The sequence below is a fragment of the Anarrhichthys ocellatus genome, unplaced genomic scaffold (assembly GCF_004355925.1).
Source record: "Anarrhichthys ocellatus isolate YVR2014 unplaced genomic scaffold, GSC_Weel_1.0 scaffold22, whole genome shotgun sequence".
NCBI classification, from domain to species: Eukaryota; Metazoa; Chordata; class Actinopteri; order Perciformes; family Anarhichadidae; genus Anarrhichthys; species Anarrhichthys ocellatus.
Genome location: NW_022280052.1, coordinates 5,219,297 through 5,239,329, shown reverse-complemented (window position 1 = coordinate 5,239,329; position 20,033 = coordinate 5,219,297). Strand labels below are relative to the sequence as shown.

Below are 20,033 nucleotides of genomic sequence, written 5' to 3'. Positions count from 1 at the left end.
ACACACACACACACACACACACACACACACACACACACAGATGCTCACAACAATGCACAATAGTTACTCATTAAGTTGAAAATTATAGACAATTAGTTGTGTGCTTTAATAAATCAGTGCATGTAAAGATATTTTACAGCCTTGAATATTGTATCTGAAAGTATAGTCAATGTGAGTGTGTGAGTGTGTGAGAGAGCCATTCAGATAAATCCAAACTTGGAAGTGAAACGTGGCTGAGAATTAGTCCAAAGTTTGAGTAACAGGGTTGGCATGACTTTTTATTTATGTTACTTTTACCACCTCAAACTGTAAACTGTCTAGATAAAGTAGATAAAGTGTCACTTAAGAACCTCTCTCTCTATATATATACAGTTTCAGGTGTCAATGATTTTATTGTAGTTCTGAATAATAAACAAGCCTTGCGCTCTCCATACTGTTCCTTATGACCGGTCTTTCATAGATTCCTTTTTCCCGTGCCCCTCATTTCATTTCACCACAGCCCCCCCCCACCCACCCCCCTCCTCCTCCTCCCCTGCTCTCTCTCTCTCTCTCCATACAGGTTAATCATTCCAGTGTGGCTATTTCGCCAGAGCAGGTCTTATCAGTCTGTGTCATTTTATAACCTAACATCCCCCCTCTGAGCCTCCTGCCCCTACTTGTCCTCCCTCTTGTCATCCCCCTACTCCGCCCCCACTACTGGAAGTAACCCATCTTTAACCAATCACACCACAGCAGTAAGAACATGCTGCTGATTGGTGGAAGCTTCTGCACCTTGTCCAAATTGTGGTTGATGTGCTGGTCACTCAATGATGACAAGAATAATCTGTATCAGTGTTTATTTTTGAAAGGAGGTTGAGTGGTTACTGGTACTGGAATAGGAGGAGAATTCAATTATTTTCATTTTATTTGAGTCCACAGCAAGTTTACTAATTTGTTATTTTATTTTGTTGTTATAATGTATAACCCACTTGTTTGGCCCTACTGTTACAGGTGAAACTGTGAAGGAAATCATTGCACAGGGGTGAAATTGGATTTTTTTGAAGCTTCAGTGGGAACTGACTGAAAACAAAGAGTGGTAAACTATGACAACAGGATCAGGTTAGCTCCACAGTGGACATAATCAGGGCAGGTATGCCTGTTTTGTATGTGCTGACCATGTTTGACCTTTTATGGAAAACAGTATTTGCAGCAACTTTTGACATTTTTTATTGAAAAGACTGAAATACAATCCGGATCACATATCAAGTTATCTAAAAAAAAAAAAAGAGTATGCACACATAAATCATATACATAATTAACTGCATTTTAATATAACTGATGCTAAAATGAAATGCAACAGGTCGGGCTGTGTCTAGACAAAGCCTCTGGTATTTTTCTACCTGAGCTTTAAATAATGTGGTTGTATTTGTCCTGCTTTTCAACAGCTTCAAAAGATGATGCTTGCTTGTGCATATAGGTCTTACAGATAAATAAATTAAACGAAACTGTTTCAGTAAACATTTCCCTTAGAATTTAAATTGTATGCTTACAAATGATAGAAATAGTAAAAAAGAAGAGAAAGTGCGTTGAGGAATTTATTACAACAGTGGTTTGTTCCACTTACTGTGGTGATTTTCCATCCAAATAATACCAACATTTTATAGGTCGATAAGACTAATAAATGATCATATATTACTAACATAATTATTTCTGCGTGTTGCCCTTGTTATACTGGACGCGACTACAAGTGTGTGCATGGAGCGTGCCCTCTGCGACCCTTCAGGTGTGTCTGGCGGTCTGCCCCGGGACTTTTCCGTCTCTGCCCCTGCTCGTCCTCCCCGATATATTGTGTCTCTGTAAAGTAAAATAAGTGTTTATGTGTTTGTATGTGGAATAATCAAAATATTAACAAAATAATTTCTTGTCTTTATGTAACTAATTTGGAATAGACTAAATAGCCTGAGCTTGACGTCAGATCACTAATTGATCCCTGCTCAGCCAATTACTGATACTTATTCAGAAGCAAAGGCATAGTTTATTGCGTATGGGGACCCGAAAATAAAGGCCGTTATAAGCCTGAGGCCGGGCCTGCTCACGTTTTCTATAATTGAGCAAACAAACCCAAAATCTTCTCGGTTATATTACTTTTTGTAATAGCTTTTGGGCAGAATTTTGATTTATAAAATGAGATACCCCTGTTAGAAAGAAAGAAAATAAGAAATGTAAGTACATTTGATTTAATTATATTTTATGACGTTCTAATAATCAGTGGGACCGTTACTAGATGATCACAGAAGCAGAGGGCATGATGCAACAATTGATTATTGAGATCAACTAAACATTACATTAAATTGCTACAGATAAAAAAATATATAGAATGTTATAAAAAACAATAACTTTACGTTTTAGAATTATGCGTAGCGGCGTGCATGCGTGCGTTGCAGACCCTGTTATAACACGCTCCAACCCACGTACCTCGCGCGCTGCCTTTGCGCTCCGTGCGCTGAGTCTGCTCTCACATGCAGTTGCATCACGTTGCTTGATTTCCTTGTTCTCCCTCCACTTTTAAAGTCCATCATTATCGGGATTAAACAGCTGAGATTTCTGAGAGACGAAACTGGAGGGTTTGTGGCGATGTTTCCCGGTCTCCTCGCCTGATTGGATCAGGGAAGGATGATGTCAGAGGACCGCATGAGCCCCGGATTGGAGGGAGAGGAGTAAACAAAGCCGCGAGGAGGAGGAGGAGGAGAGGTCTCCACATCTCCAGACAGTCCGACCGGCACACCGAATCCGACTTTACGCACAGAAGGGGGCGGCCCCGGTGGCGCGTACTCGTCTGCTAAAGCCTGAAAGTTACATTGAAGGTCTCACTTTCATGGGTGATGCGCCAAAAAAAAGACTTTTGGAAAAGCTAAAGGGAAACCCACCATCGTATTTCAATCCGGACGCTGTGCAGTTTTCTCATTTGAGTAAGAGACCGATTCCCTAAGTCAGCACGCAACTATTCCTGAATAACAATCGAAGGAATCACTCGTGTCTGCACTGCGTTAGTATTGCTCTTCCGTGCGAAAATGCAATTTTGAGAAATTACATGAATTAAAAATCATACGCACCGGCTATGCAACCCGGGCGTTTGAAGCCAGTCTGAATCGTTCGAATCAGACTTCGGATTCGGAGCATGGTCCGATAAGTGGACGACAGAAAAGAGACAAAAAGTAAGAAATAAAGAGCTTAATAGAGATTTGGAAAACTTTCAGTTGTTTGTGGGGACATCTGCCTCTCGCGTCCAAGTGTCCCGCCGAGCCGTGCGGAGTCTCCAGCTCAGGCCGGCAGCGCTGACATGCTGCCCAAAGTCGATACTGAATCACTGGGACTCTCTCGATCGTATGGAGAACAAGGGCGCATGCCAAGGAATATGCAAGGTAAGAACTGTCATTCATTTTCATCTCGTAAGACTACAACATGTCTTCATACACTTCCACTTTCCAGAACGTTATCGGAATGGAAGTCCTCAGCGCATATGTCACCAAAAGTTTTGAATACGCGTGTGTCCAACACATTTTCTGCGTAGGACAACGTAGGAAAATGAATAATGATAAGACAATTTAGGCTATTATTGCATGATGAACGTGTCAAGTTATCAGGTATTTGGAGCTCATTCGTTTTTGAGATTTTGGGAATTTCTCTTATCGTGGTTTGGGGATAGGTGTTATTTTCTCTGAATCTTTACTACGATACTATCTTTACTATGATAACAATTAGAAAGCATGAATGCAGATCAAACCTGGACACACTTTTCAATGGTTTGGCCGGTGATGAAACAATGATTTTACTCAGTCACTCATGCTGGAAGTGTGCGTGCGCCTGGTGCGTAAAAACGGCGAAACAGAGCAGAGGGGATCTGTGTATTTAACATTTTAATATCTGTAGTATTGGAATGAATCACTTAACTTTGTCTTAATATAATGTTCAGAATTGAGTCTTGAGTTTGTCTATATACAAACATTAGTTAAGACAGAGTTTTTGCCAATTTATCAAAAACAACGAAAGAAAAGCAGAGCATAATTTCACAGGTTTCATTTAGTGATTTGCAATATTTGACCTCGGGACAGTGAACTTTAGTCTAAGAAGCCTGGTCTAATTTATAGCCATTGTAAAATGGTTATAATTGTGTGACAAATTAAGCTAAACTAATTGATATTTTTAAACAAATTTCTATTCTGTAATTTACAGAAAAATGCCTAAAAAATGAATGCAATTTCAAAATTAGGTTTAACTAAATTAAAAGGGGGCACCAAATATCGCTTTTACGATGTATGTATTTTTCTTTTTAACATCTCACAAATGAACGTCTATCATTTAGTTGCTTTTGATCGTTGAATGTGCGAAATCAGGTTTATGATTTAAAAAATGTTCAGCTCTGATTGAGGAAAAAAATAAATTGGGCTTATATATAAAACTTCCCTGCGGCATATATAACAGTATTTTTCTTGATCTCTTTCTAAAATAAAAAAACACATAAAGCAGCGTGAATTTAAAAAAGGGGATGACTCCTCTGCCAAGATAAACTCACGTATCCCCCCCAATTCCCCTCACGTCATTTCACAGCAATATAAACTGGCAGTCAATTAGCCCGGTCTTGGTTTACGAGACGCTGATAACATACACTCACAAGTCAAGGAGTGTCTTGTTAGAGAGCCCGTTATCTACTTTTACGCAGGGCTAAAAACAAGGTAGCTCGGACTGGAAGAGGTTTTCCCTTGGAATAAGCAGCATTTTCTACAAATGTTCTAGCTTTTTGGAAATTTGAGCAAGTGGCCGTCGAGGTGAGAGCCAGCAGGTGAGAGACCGTGTTGTCCCGGTATGTTTCTGCACCTTCTAAAGCAATGTAACCTGCAGACACTGTGCGCACTTCCGCTCGTTTGAAGCAGGGATGCAGGAGGGTTCAACTAAACTCAATTTGGCCAAACATTTCCATCAAATAAATTATGTTTATCTTGAGTAATACAGGCATAACCCAGTTTATTGTGCTTTTATAATTCATTGAAATAGCAGAAGCATAGATTATCAGCTGGAGAAAATATCTGGCTTAAACCCACAAAGAATATTTCTGGAAATATTCTTTATTTGTGGCATTAGTACAATGTCCAACAAGAGCTACTAATTTATTTTCATTTACCACGGCCTCGTCCACTGCGTAACTGCCACCAGTGCGCCGGTTATGTTAAATCTTCTTTATAAAAGTGTGTCCAAATCTGCAGCCTGATAACAGCCCAAATGTTCTCCTTTTTGCGCTCATAGGTAGAAGAAAGTTCGGAGTTTTCTTTGAGCTTCAGTGGAAAAACCGGCAGCTCGGTGGAACTTGTTGCTTCAGCTGGAATATGCAGCGCGGATCCCAGCAGGGCAACGCGTTAACAAACCAGGATTCATGTCTAATTAAAAGGTCTCGGTTAGCAGATGAGTGGATTTTGAAGTAGAGCAGTGCTAATATATGTGGAGGCATTGGAAGGCGTCTAGATGACTAAATATTTCCACTTTTACAGCCACATCCACTGAGGTTTTCCTGTTTGATCCTGGCTGTTTTTTTATGATTACAACCATAAATGCTTTTGTAACTGTTGTAAATGTCAGCGTAGCTGTTTGCTTAGCGCTGTCACACAGTCTTATCAAAGCAAGCATTTCTAACAAATACACTGCAATCATAATCAAATCGAAGTGTAACCAGTCTTAAATCTTAATAAAATAAATGGCAAAATGTGGCAATGTTGCTGAATCGCAATTGTTTCTAAATTGATTTTCAAATTACAGTAATTGATTATAAATAGAAACAACCTTGTCAAATTATATTGACGAGCTGTTAAATGGACTATTTTTTTCCAGCACACGCAGAAAGTCGCATTAAACGGTTGCCTCGGCTTTTGCATCACCAAAACACATAAAAGCAGCAATTGGCCTTTAGCATTGCAAGATTCTTCGACAGGAAAATAATGTTGGCTCAAGTTGGTTTTGCATGTTTTTCTCCTCGCCTGCAGAGATAAGGGCTTCTCTGCGTGTCTTCATTTGTCTGTGGGCGGTAACATATTCTCCTCCAATCCTTAACTCTAATATCTCACCATTTCCCCCAGTGATTTCACGACTTAGATGCATGCATATTTATGAGACTCGCTTTTTTTATTTTTTGGCTTCTGTCCGCAACGCATGTAGAAGAGAGGGCGGCAACAAGGCGAAATAAATGGTTGCGTACTTTCTACTCACTCCAAACGAGACTATTCATCGTCGCCCCCTCTACAAGTCCAACAGAACTTTAAAAAAAATCTCATCCAGTTGCGTCGCGTGGTTCCCCGCGGTTCATCTTGATGGATGGAAGTGGGCTTTTGGAAAAGAGATTGCTCAGCACTGACTGCTGTCTGTGTGTCCGTGTCTCATCCTCAGCCCACCAGTTCAAAATGATGGACTACACCTATGACGAAGACTTGGACGAGATGTGTCCCGTTTGCGGAGACAAGGTTTCAGGGTATCACTACGGACTACTGACCTGCGAGAGCTGCAAGGTTAGTGCCCTCATTCCCCACTCCCCAGTGGAAAAGCATTACACTATTGCAATAATATTGTGATCATGGGGGCCTTCCCGTATCTGCTTTGATATCTACAATATTCAAGTGTCTAAATTAGTTTTTGGTAGTGAGGTTTCTAATTATTGGTGTTATTACAAAGTTCCTGTAGTGCATGGAAGCCTGTCAGTCTTAGGTTTACAGTGGCTGAGCATGGTTTGATTGTCGCCTGTGTGTATTCAGTGAAGCTGTGATGTGTTTATGTGCTGTTTGACATTTTCATTCACTTTTATTTTACTTGAATACTCAAACAGCCATGTTTTGTACTATGCAATTTTAAAATACAATCTATACATAGTAATGCTATGGATCTTATATATTTTTTTACTTTAGTGTATTAATCTCTCTGTTCATCTTTGGAGATGTATTTTTGCGGTTATATTTTTGCACGCTAGGCATTTAGCAGACATTCTTGTCCAGAGTGACCTGCAACAAGTGTAGCCGTACAGTAAAGATTCAGTTCCTCGTCATTAACATTAGAGAGAAAAAAAACGAAACAAAGGTTACGAGGCCAAGGTTCAAATATTGTTGCGACAATTGATGTAACAAACTTTTCCTGTGAGTGTTGGATGATTTTGTAAAGCGGTGAACAGCTTGGGAAAGAAACACGGGTTCAAAAGCAGGCAAAGTGTGTGTGTTTTTTTTGTTGCAATTTTGGCAACCACCAAAAACAGGAGGTGGGGGAGGAGTTTTTTACCCAGGAAGCAGAGTACACAATAATACCGTCTGTTTGTACTCGCCTGTATCCTACTGTCTAAACTCTCATCACAAGTTCATTAAGAGAACAGCAACATTGTCTGGCTGCAAAATGTTTCCAGGTTAATAATGAAGCTATACCGCAAAGTAAACTGTTGCAGCTATTATTTTGAGTTCTATCAACAACCTATTTGTCCCTTCCTGCCTATTTCCACTGTTCTCCTCAACACTGCGCTATTAGGCTTTGCCCAAGTTCTTTGGCTAGCCCAGTAAAGCTGTCAGCACAAAATTAAGCTAAGACAACTGTCTCTGTGTTAACACTATTCGCTGTAAAAGTGCCGCTCACAGTATTGATGCCGCGGCGCACATTTCTTGCCTATGTGGTCATTATTCAAAGCAGATGTTATAGATTTTATCCCATATTATGACCTTGAGATGCTAAGCACTTGCTTGAAGGGAGACGTCAGGGGCATCGCTGCTGGTTTTCAGACTCAGCACAAGCTCGTGTTGGAGAGCCAGTCCACAAACACATTTCCCAGTTTAGTTGAAACGCTCTGGTGTGTGTGTGTGCGTGTGTGTGTGCACTCATGCAGGATGTAGATGAAGTGTTTTAAAAAGTGCTGCATATCCTTGTTGAAACATGAATGATATTGATAATTACCTGAAGCTCATCATTGATTATCTCTTGAATGCAGGCATGAAATTGTCGGAGCTGGACTGATATATCAGTGTGTTGACATGTGGCAGACTCATATTGGTATTAAATACTCGTTATCGGTTAGGCAGTACAATCTATCTCCAGTGTAGTAATGGAGGTTCCTCAGCTCCACGAGCGGGGGGGAGCAGCTACCAGCTACATTTAATTCTTAGTTTTCTATCAACATAAAAAATACCTTTGTTTCAGTTTGTGTACTGCGCTACCGGAGTAAGTTTCAGTTTATAATTTTGTGAATTTCCTCTACCCCCGTCCTCTTACCCTTTAAACCCTGTCAAAATTTGTTGGTGCTTTGGTTGTGTTGCCAGTTTTGAAATGCAATATTCTTTAACCTCATAATCCTACCACCTCATACACACCAGATAGTGTTAGTTCACTCTACTACACACATAAAGTAAACATGGTACCTCATACCTGCTGGAATAACAATAACAAGCTGAAACGGGCTTCATGGACCTCATTGTACACAAACAGGTCATTCCCAGCATGCTTCATTTTGGGAGACTGAGACTGAGAGAGCAATAGCAGAATAATCCTAAAATACTGGCATTACTAGAGCTAAAGTGCACAGTGGACATATCAGAAATATATTTAAGCTCTGCAGAAGTTTAAAGAAAATAAATATGAGCAAGGCCAGGGATTTTGTCTTTATTTCAAAGCTAGACAGAACACATATTACAGCAAGTGAAGAGCATGGGAGACAGGGATGAGGGGAGATAAAGTGGTGATGTGAATCATGTTTCTACTGCTTCTTTGTTGGGGTTAGGTAAAAGCAGTTTGGCTGCTGTATTTGTGCAGAGAGTGCAGTTTTTGAGGATGGAATTCCAAGGTCAGGAATACCCAACTGCTAAGATTATTTTGTCAAATTAAAATTAGACTTTACTTTTCTGAATAATAATTGCAGACAACCATTTCAGATAATTGTGATGATTTCAGACTGTATTTTAATTTGTGTCACATGTTTGGGTGAATGAGGCAGGTTGCTATTTGTAATGACAAGAAAAATGTGCAAAAGTTGCTTCTGAATTGGCCTTTTTCGAGTGCCTTTTCTTGGTTTGAACTGGCAGTCAAATGAAAGCTTTTCAGGGATGTTGTCCGTCCGCTTAATCTCCAGGCGTGATGTTGTGTGGTTTTTAGAGCATGTTAGAATCCAGTTTGGTTCAGATATTTATAGCGCATGCTGTGCACTAAATGGAAAATTGGAGAGAAAGTTCTCTTTGAAGCATGGATTTTTTAGCACGGAGAGGTCGATAATCCAAAAACCAGCGCAGCAGATTTTTTTTTTGGAAGGATCAGGCAATGCAGATTGTCAATTAAATTTGGGTTTGGTGAGATATTGACAGCAGCACATTCTTTTTTTTTTTTTTCTTTTTTTTTTTTTTTTAAGGACCAGGTTCAAGGATTCTCCTCCTTGGTTATAGATCTGGAATACTTTAATACCATCTTCCCGTCATTTGATTTTCACTGCTGCTGCCTATAATTAATTACATGTTGCAGGTATGAAACTCTGTAATCCCGCAACAGTGAATTATGGATATAATTTATTTGGATTTTTTTGGACTCCTGTGCTCATGTTTTTCAATAATTAATTGGAGAGTTAAAAAAGATGCTTTCCCCGTAAATTCTGCAGTCGCTGCCTGAATATGATGAGGTATTAATAATACTGAGAAAAGTAATGTCATTTTGACAGGACACAAATTACATTTTGTACACTTTATAAAGCAGTTCAATAATGCTGTGAAAACACTAAGTGAGGCAGGTATTTCTGTTTTGCTTATTTGTTAGAAGCTAATTCAAATTAAGGTATGGTGTAAATGGAAATTCATAAATAATTTCCTTGACTTTAAGTTTTCCACATCATTATGAAAAAAAAACTTTCCAGAAAGACTGACATTTGTGTCATTTGTAAGAAGTGCGTATTCATGCTCTGCTTCATTCTGCATGTGCATGTCCGTAAAGCATCCCAACATCAATTGGAGTGTAGCTTTCAAAACTTCCCCCTATGTGTGTGTGTGTGTATCCATTAAGCCTGTCCCTCTCCATCTGTCTGGGAGTGTGAATGGGCCAATTACCATCGCATTGCAGGGGTCAAGCGGGTTGACGTCTTAATTGGTTCTCTCCGCAGGGCTTCTTCAAGCGCACCGTCCAGAACAACAAGCGCTACACATGTATAGAGAACCAGAGCTGCCAGATTGACAAGACCCAGAGGAAGCGCTGCCCGTACTGCCGCTTCCAAAAGTGCCTCACCGTCGGCATGAAGCTAGAAGGTACGGCAACATGTTAACTTTTCTACAGTTCAGGTGTTTGGTTCATGGCTCAATGACTTTGAACTTCAGTTTTCCTGGAGTTCTGCCTCTGTAATTCAACATGTTTCCAGTTTAAACATGAGCTGACAATGAGCTATAACCTAGGGAGAAATGTTCAACAGTGTTTCAAAGTACAGCAATGACTGGTAGATAATGTGTAGCTGTCAAAAGTTTGGGATTCTTGTAAATAGATAAATAGGACACAGTTGTTGCATAAAGGAGAAAGGGGTTTCATGTCCAAACTACCTGTGATGATGACAGACTCACCACTAGGATTGCAATGTGTTGCTCAAAGGCTCTCAGACAGAACAGATGGCTGTTAATAGTACTTAACATGCAACGTGCCGTAACCAGTGCTGGAGGAAGTACTCATATTGTTTGCTTGAGTAAAAACATCAACATTACAGATTTTAAATTACACATTATGAATCAAACGAGCTAAACGTATCAAAAGCTAAAGTAATTAAGGTAAAAACCTTCCCTGTGAGTGTGATATGGATGTACTATTTTACTGTTGTAAGATTTGGAGCTGATTTCAAATATGTTATATAGGCTGCTGTTGGGTAGTTTCATCTTTAAAAGTGCAATATATTGTATTTGCATGTAATGTAGTTACATGTAAAGTAACAATTTTAGTAACTAATGCTGTCAGATAAATGTAGTGGAGGAAAAACTACTATATTTTTCTCTCTGTAGAAGGATACAATAAAACTAGAAATACTCAAATTAAGTACTTCAAATATGTACTTAAGTACAGTACTTGAATTACATTCCATCACTACAAGACAGAATCTAGGTTTACAAATGCATTTGATAGCCTCTAGGATTTTATTTTAACATTATATTTTAATCTGGGAGAATATTTTAGCTTTTTAAAGTGCACATTCATGATACTGTTTTTTTTTTAATGTACGATTTCTATTCTGGGCTTTTACACCAAACACCAATCACAAAAATATGATCTAGAATTGACAGTATGCATTTGCAGGAGTGGAAAAGCAGATCCAGTTATTGCTTTCTGTGTACTGCATTATATAGATATTTTATATGATGCCTGTTTGCAATTACTGTTGCTGATAGTTTGGGAGGGTAAATATAGTTGGAGGTTGATTGCTTCTGGATTTCCACAGAGGTGCTTTAACAGTCTGAGTGAAATGACAGAGTTAGCCTTTTCCTTTGATCCACAATTGAACACAGTTAATCACAGCACGTTCACCTATTAGGACTTCTTTTGGTGAAAATATTCTTCCCATGATCAATTTGCATGTGAATAGTTTCCTTCGAAATTGACATGACCACCATTTAGGAAAGGTTGATACCTGCTCTGACATAATAATTGCCTGTATGGAGGGAGAATATTATATTTATTTAAACATTTAACAATGAACAGCTCAGTAATATCCGTTCTCGCAAATGTCTACCTAGAACTTTGTGAAGTGAAACCTTTCATTACTACCAAAGCGTTGAAATCCAGCATTGCTTATTAGTATGTTAGATGGGGTCAGGGGGAGTTAGGGGGTATCTTGTAGCTGCTGTGCACTTAAACTTGCCAGACAGAGTAATAGATAAAATATTAAACTTGGCGGCAGGGCGAGAATGGTAATGATGATACTTTTGGCCGGCCGTTTCGAGGCCTCTTTGTTTAATTTGAACGTGGCTCAGAAGCTTGTTCAAACACGGCTATCCAGAAGTGACAGGACGGCAGGGCAAGAAACATTCTTCCAATGGTCAAAGATAATATTTAAAATGAAATATTTTTCCACACATGAGTTGACAAGTTTTATTCTGAAATCGCTAATTTTGGAGTGGATAAAGCAACCTGAAGGTCATCTTTCAATACGTGTAAAATAGGGGATTTAAAAAGCTAAAGATAATCATTTTGATTCCGTTAACCATGAAGCTGTTACAATACTGTCTTCTAAAAAAATACAATTTGTTTTTCTTTGTGTAGTCTTTAGGAGCAGGTGTTGTTATTCATACAGTTTCAGTCTAATCCTGAAACAAAATTCTTCACACATTTGTAATTTAAGCCAAATTAAAAATCCCTAGGCTCCTGGAATGATCACATACAATTGAGAAAAGTTAATGTATTGAATAAGTAAGACCCTGGGAGGGTGAAAGTAGAGCAAAGACAGCCTAACTAAAATCTTTCCGGAGGCTTCTTCCCTTTTGCTGCCTTTTGTGGTGTAATTAATTGCTGTTAATTGTGAATGGCCGCTGGGCAGAATGTCCCGGCCTGTCATTTTCCAGCTGACACGGGTGGGGAGGGGATAGCGTTTGATTTGTTTCGCTGGCGGTAGCTTTCAGCTCGGGGGCAAGACGGGCCCTGCAGCACTCTGTCAGGGGCCAGAAGCTCCAGTGGGCGACTCCTGCCACAACCAGTAAAGACGTCCGATACAGAAAGGCTGACAACCCTCCCCTCCGCACACACACATACATACACGCTATACACACACTTACAGCTCGCCCTGGTAAACACATACATATATTCATGAGAAGCCCAAAAAGGTGTTCAGAAGGCCACGGGCAAGAGTAAGAAACTGTCATTTGACCTAAAAAAAAAAAAAAAGAAGTGTCTACAATAGTGGTGAAAGAGGAAAGGAGGTTTGGGGTTTGTGCCTTGTTATTGCAATCTTTTCATACCATTACACAGCAGCTTGCAGCAACATTCAAGATATCGAGACCAAACGTGGGCAAAAAAATGTGAGGAAAACTTTCAAGTTGACTAAAAGTGTTTTTTTTTTTTACTGTTTACTTTTGCCTTTCTGGTGTTGTTCTATGTCCTTCCTGTTTGTTGATAAGTCTGCCAACCCATGGGGTGGTCTGTGCAGTTTGCTGTGAGGGTTGTAGCAGTAAAGATGTGTGTCTGTGCGTGTGTTAATGTCTCAAAGTTGTGGGAAGGCAGCGAAAAACAAGGTGATATGGCAGACGGGCTCAGAGTGATATACAGTAAACAATGATGTGAATATGTCTATCACCCCATCCCAGCATTAAGAGATCAGTCGTATTATCTTGAATTGATAACAGAAATTTTTAAACTTGACGTCTTTGCATAACGAAGGAATGCTTCAGAGGCATATCATATTGTCCTCTGTGTGCCACAGGATAAACGACTTACCTCTGACCTAGTGTGCAACATCAAAATAAAATAAAAAAACTCTTTCCAGTTACTGCATCCACTTTGAGATTCTAAGAAGACACGTTTATCCCCAAAATGAGCACTCTTTAACCTATAGTATCAATTAAACTACATGCCATCAGTTTTAACATTTGCCAGTATCATGAAATTATAAAAAGTTAAATATATGACTATATTTGTTATTAATATTTGTCTATAAAAACTTGTTTAACCTGCTAATTTATCTTTTCCAGTTACTGTCTGGAGCACACACTCTCTTTCATATACAGACACACAATGATGACTGACCCTGGCGGTCACGCTCTCATTTCACCACACAAACACACACACACACGCTTTGGTGCTGTAAGAAACTCTTGCATCTCGGTATGCACTGCAGCGTCTCAGCTCTCACTGTTGACTCATTGAGGAAAAAGAAAAAAAAGCCACATCCCACTAAGGTTTGACCCATTAGCACGTCATTCACTAAAGCTGATGAAGCGTGACGTATCTGAACGGCTCCCACTGGCATGATTTTCTTTTTATGCTCGCTAGAAGTTGCCTTGCATCACATGCTTCACTGAGCTGCCTAATATGTTCCTTCACTTGTGTATCATCTTAAAGACGGAGCGTAACAGTGGTATTTGTACACTCTGGTTCCACTTGTGCGCTATTCAACCAAGCAGAAGTTAAATCATTTTCTTCTTAATAACCATTGAAAATGTAAGTTGAGGACAGGCACAACGTGACAAATGGTAATGATTACAATATTCAAACAACAAAGAACTAAATGCTTATTGTTTTACTCTCTGGTTCCTTTACAGTTTTGAGATGCTGCATTTTAGATATCTTTTGTGTTTTCATGCAGTTAACCCATCATCAAATCTAAAGTAATCAATTACTATCAATGCAAAACCTCTAAAGAGCTATTCAGTACAAATTATCGACACCATCTGAGTGTTTGTATATTCTTCACTGTATCTCTCTCCCTCTGCGTCTTTTTATTTCCTCCCTGTCTCCATCTTTCTTACTCTGATTTGTCTTCCATCAGCCTCCCAGTACCTGCAGTAGAAGCCAGGGAGCTGTCCCATTACTTATGCATAGGTATCATAGGTATTCATGTGTGTGCATGGGATAGGGCGCATCCGGAGCAGGGGCCGGGGCCCCGACATGACAAACAGGGTGTCAGCAAGGCTCCGCGGGACCCATTAATATGCTGGCGGTCGACAGGGATCCTCACCTACGCGCGCTTAATATTCCTGTATATTAAACAACCATAAATCAGAGGATATAAGCGCTGAGGAAGGTTGTGTGTGTGTGATGTGTTTCAGTGTGTTAAGGGTTATGTGTGCAGAGACATTTTGTGTGAGTGAAGGATGCTGTGTGTGTGTGTGTGTGTGTGTGTGTGTGGTTTGTGTTCGTACATGTTTGAGATGATGTGTACACTGGGTACTGGATACTTTTGGGAAAGAGGAACAAGATTTTTGGTTGGGTCAGTTTCTGAATTTATGGATGTGTGTGTGTGCCCAAGTATGTTTTTGTGAGGACGTGCTCTCAGACAGTAAGTCGGGGGAATTCGGAGTGGAAGACAGCGTCAGCCTTTTAGCATTTCAGCCTGGCTTTAGCCCCAAAGCCTCACTGCTAACCCACAATATCCCCAAACCAAATCATTTTCACACAAATAAAAGTTTATTCTCATATATTCAAACTGTTTCCTTTGGGATTTTATCCGTTCATATATATATATAAATTAATGTGTCCTTTTTTTCTTTTGGCCTCTACCTTTGCGCTGAGCTAAGTACTCCTTGCTGCACTTTCCAGACAACTCCTGTCAATCAAGCTGAGTGTGCAGCACTGTAGTCTTTTTTTGCTTGCTGTTGATGAAGTTTGTTTCATTTGTGTAGGTGGCTGTCTTTCTTGTTTGCCTGTTCAGCAGTGGTGGCTGTCACTGCCAAGCTAACTATTCAGTTTGTGTTGTTTGTGCCAGACAAACCACAAACATCAAACACAAAACTTTCTTGGCACCACAGAAACCTACCAGTGAGTTTAAGAGTGGAACAGACACGAGATTTTATGAAAGGGAAATTCAATTACAGCTGTTGTAAAATGGTTTCTCTTTTCATGCATGAAAACATTTACAAATTACTACCACACTACTAATTTGTTTTAACCTTGTAACCTTCTTAAGCTGCAGTGTCATATGGCAACTTTGCATCTAACTCATTAACATGTCTCCACCTCAGTCAAACGCACACATTCATCTTCTCCCCCAACACTCACGCATACACTGTCCCGCTCCCCTTTTCCCCTCCCCCTCCCATATTAATCTGTGTTACATGCATGCAAATCACCTTGTTTAATTAGAGACAAAGAATCTGTGTGTGTTTGTGTGATATTCATGATGATGTGGGTCCCCGGGTCCGAGGCAGGCATGCAGGCAGTCGGGGCCTAATTTTGTTTTCCCAGTAGGGCCAACTATTAGTTTCTCTGCTCATTAATTACAGTACGCTGTTGTGGAGAAATCATTAATAGTTAAAGTCGCCCTACAATAATGTATAATGGATACATTTGACGGCTCCTGATTCCTTATTTTTTCCTTTGATGCGTGATCAATTTTTTAATGGCCATGACAATCTCCGGGCCTCGTTGAGTGGGCAGTGGAGTTGAACTCAAGCATGTTGGGAAATGGTTGTGTGTGTGTGTGTATGTGTGTGTGTGTGTGTGTGTGTGTGTGTGTATAAATTGCATTCCATTTGAGTCGTCGGGGGCTCTCAGAGGTGGCCAAGCGTCTGGCCTGCTACTATCTCTCGCTGTGTGATCTGGGCCAGTGTGTGATGCTTCCTGTGTGTGTGTGTGTGTGTGTGTATGTGTTTTCTCCAAGAATGTCCGAGAAAGAGTCAGCATGTGGGTGTGAGTGTGTGTGAGAGTGTGTGTGTTTGTATGTGTGTGTCTCCACTCTCGGCTCAGATCAATGGCAGACATTTTTGTGACGGAGGTCATTAAAATCACTCCCAAGGCAGCTCGGAGAGTGTGAGTGTGCGCGCGTGTGAGTGTGTGTGTGTGTGTGTGTGTGTGTGCCCCTCCTTACCCCCAAACTCTGACCCCCACCCTCCCTCTCCACATCTCCTCTTCAATTTTCTTCTTCTGTTGTTTCATTCATAAGTCAAGACATTGTGAGCTGCAGTGGACTTAGGCCGACTATTTACTATGTATGATCACAGCAAACGTTTCCACATGTATTTGCATATTCAGTTAAATATGTTTCTTTATATTGAATACAATGAAAATAATATCTAACAGTCTACAGTATTGGTATTAGGGAGATCTTTTCTGTTGCATAGCCTCCCAGACGACCGTTAGCTCGTTACACGCTGGGCTCGGCGAGCCTCGTCAGAGTAAGAGGTAATTAAGTATGAATAATTAACACCAGGGCCCCCCGACTGGGAGACAGCAGAGCAGCTTCCCCGTGGCAGCAGTCGGCCAGATCACACATGGCCCTCGTAGCAGTCCACCGTGTGCCCATCTCTTTCATTAGAAATACCCACGACACAGACTCGTTGTGATCCTCACCGCAGGATCCTGCACTGAGGGGGGGGGGGGGGGTGGGGGGGGGGCATCATGTTTGGTTCATCAGGAAAAAAAAAGCAATTTGCTTATTGTCACTCTTTTCAGCCTTTGGGGGTTTTGTAAAGAAAAAGGTTTTCTGCTAATGGACAGTGACATTTTAAAGTTTTTAGATATTGCAAAATCAGATAACATTTTAAAATATGTATTTTTAAATGTATGAAAGAGAGCTTTCTTTGAGTCCATACAAATATCTAGCTTTTGAGGTGTGCGTTTCCTGAGTGGTAGACAGAGATAGCCAGCTGTACAATGATCACTTAGCTGAGCGGTTCATAGAAGCTTGAGTCTCTGGTCAATGAGTAACGACACTATCAGTTAGACCTGTGGGGTTAACGAGTCAACAGGTAGATGTCATGTGTCATCACCACAGGTAAATCTTTGCCCTACATACGAGTTACAAATGACGGGTTCACTTCCATAACGCCATGCTTGTACATACAATGACAAATCTCACAGCATCGCTATAGTACAGAGGATTTGATACGTAAAAGCATTGTCAGCATTTTCCTGTCAGTCACCAGCAATCCTAAACAAACTAGTTTTCATTTTTTCAGGTTGTGAAACTCTTTTTTTGTATACATGGTGGATTTGTCATTCCGTATAAAACACTAACTTGCTTAGTAACAATCGTGCGATCTTGCATGAACACCGTCAAGAATGAGTGCATTCAAGACAAAAGATGTCCCTACTACAGAGCTAATATTGTCTTCTTCCTTCTTGTCTCCTTTTTCATCTCTCTTTCCATCTGTCTGTCAGCTGTGCGGGCGGACCGCATGCGAGGCGGCCGCAACAAGTTTGGCCCGATGTACAAACGCGACCGGGCCCTCAAGCAGCAAAAGAAGGCGCTGATCCGAGCCAACGGCCTGAAGATTGAGGCCATGACTCAGGTGATGCAAGCCGTGCCCACCGACCTCACCATCTCCTCAGCCATCCAGAACATCCACTCGGCCGCATCCAAGGGCCTTCCACTGAGCCACCACCCGGGCCACCACACAGGCCACCACCACCACCACCACCATCATCATCATGCAACCGCCTTGCCCCCCACAGACTACGACCGCAGTCCATTTGTTACTTCGCCGGTCAGCATGGCAATGCCACCACACGCCGGCAGCCTGCAGGGCTACCAGGCGGCCTATGGACACTTCCAGGGCACGCGCACCATCAAGTCTGAGTACCCAGACCCGTATACCAGCTCGCCGGAGTCAATCATGGGCTACACCTACGTCGATGCCTACCAGACAGGCTCGCCGCCCGGCTTCCCTCACTTGATCGTGGAGCTGCTCAAGTGTGAGCCAGACGAGCCACAGGTTCAGGCCAAGATCATGGCCTACCTGCAGCAGGAGCAGGCCAGCCGAAACAAACACGAGAAGCTCAACACCTTCGGCCTCATGTGCAAGATGGCCGACCAGACGCTCTTCTCCATCGTGGAGTGGGCACGCAGCAGCATCTTCTTCCGTGAACTCAAGGTAGGTTTTGCACGATCCGTGTGATGAGAGGGATTACATTTGTAAGTGAGGAAAATATTCATGCGTTATCTTATTTTCATGGTTCTGGCAATCCTTCCTATTAATTATGAGCATGCTACTATTTAATCTTTAATTCTATTTGCAGATGCTCTGCAGGCCTTCAATAAGTCATCCTGCATTTTGTTTCAATGATAAATCTTTCACCACGTTGTCATCCATAATTGACAGTACTTTACACAGTTCATGAACATCAGGTGCTCAATCCTTTATCTTCAATAGGCCTTTAATCTTCCTCTTTCATGCACTGGCTCAACACTAATGCAGAGTACACAGTGTGTAGGTGTGTGTGTGTGTGTGTGGGGGGGGGGGGGGGGGGGGGGGTGCTCGTAGCTGCCACCTCTGTCTCTCCCACTGCCTGATCAAAATACAGCAGCCAGCCACATTTACCCTGTGTGTGACACATTTTTTGGCTATGGGTTGTGAAAACTGTGACTACAAGCTTCAGGCACTTTTCATACTAACAGGGTCCTAGTCTGAGGGCTTTATGTGAACTGCATACCGCCCATCTCCCCTTGAAATATCCCTCAGATCTAAGTGGGCACACACTCTGTGATGATAAGAGATGATGGCTATTAGCATATTGGTAAAAAAAAAAAAAAAAAACGAGAGCTGACTAAATCACTCAGAGAATAGTGTCACAATGACAACGAATTGTCTATTACTTTAATTTTAAGATTTAAGATTTTTTTAACCTTCAGTTATTTGTGATGGACATTCTTTTAAAGGCATTTTCATTCGGTATGTGTCATCTGCAAAGTCTATTAAGACAACAAAATCTGAGCTTGGTAAACACTGCGTTCTCCGTCAATCCCAACTGACCAATAGTAACCGTCCGCTAATGCCTCACAGAGCCCAAGGGAGAGTTTGTGTGCTCGCAGCTTCATTTGCTCTGAATGAAGGTTAATGTTCGGAGCGACATGAAAGGCGTTTGATTAGTCTGTGCTTCACCTGTTTTTCTTCCCGTTCTCCGACTCCTTTGTCTGTTTGTTTCACACTGCATCGCCAAAGGCTCAGCTGCATATTCATGGGCACGGGCCTGTTTGCAAAATTCCCTCCAAATATTTCATAGTATTTTGCTTTTAAAGGGGAAAATAACAAATGAGATAAATGTGATATTAAAAACAGAGCTAATTACAACACTGAAAAGAGTCCTTGAAAAACACATGTTGACATTTAGCATACGCCGTGTCCCCGCTATTGACATTTTCGAGATCACACACACACACACACACACACACACACACAGGCTTGCTCGTAAGGTGTGGCCACAGCTAATAATTGTGTGTGGTTTGCCCATTAACTTTGAACGATCATTTTTGCTCCACTCTGAACTCTCTATTTCTCACACCCTTGTCCTAATTCAATTATCTCCCCCACTTGTGTTCGTCACTCCCTGATTTGCTGCTGAATGAAATGTCATTATGTTTGCCTAATGAATAGTAATTGGGCTGGGTG

At 41.1% G+C, this 20,033-nt stretch overlaps 1 protein-coding gene across 1 annotated transcript; it reads left to right on the top strand.

The window, feature by feature from the left end:
• The first annotated feature begins 2,810 nt into the window (after positions 1–2,810).
• nr5a2 (nuclear receptor subfamily 5, group A, member 2) lies at positions 2,811–18,817 on the top strand. The gene is made up of 4 exons (XM_031859582.1): positions 2,811–3,401; positions 6,412–6,530; positions 10,127–10,268; positions 17,806–18,817. The coding sequence occupies exons 1-4, from the start codon at positions 3,320–3,322 to the stop codon at positions 18,540–18,542; spliced, it is 1,080 nt and encodes a 359-aa protein (XP_031715442.1). The 5' UTR covers positions 2,811–3,319; the 3' UTR covers positions 18,543–18,817.
• Positions 18,818–20,033: the final 1,216 nt, after the last annotated feature.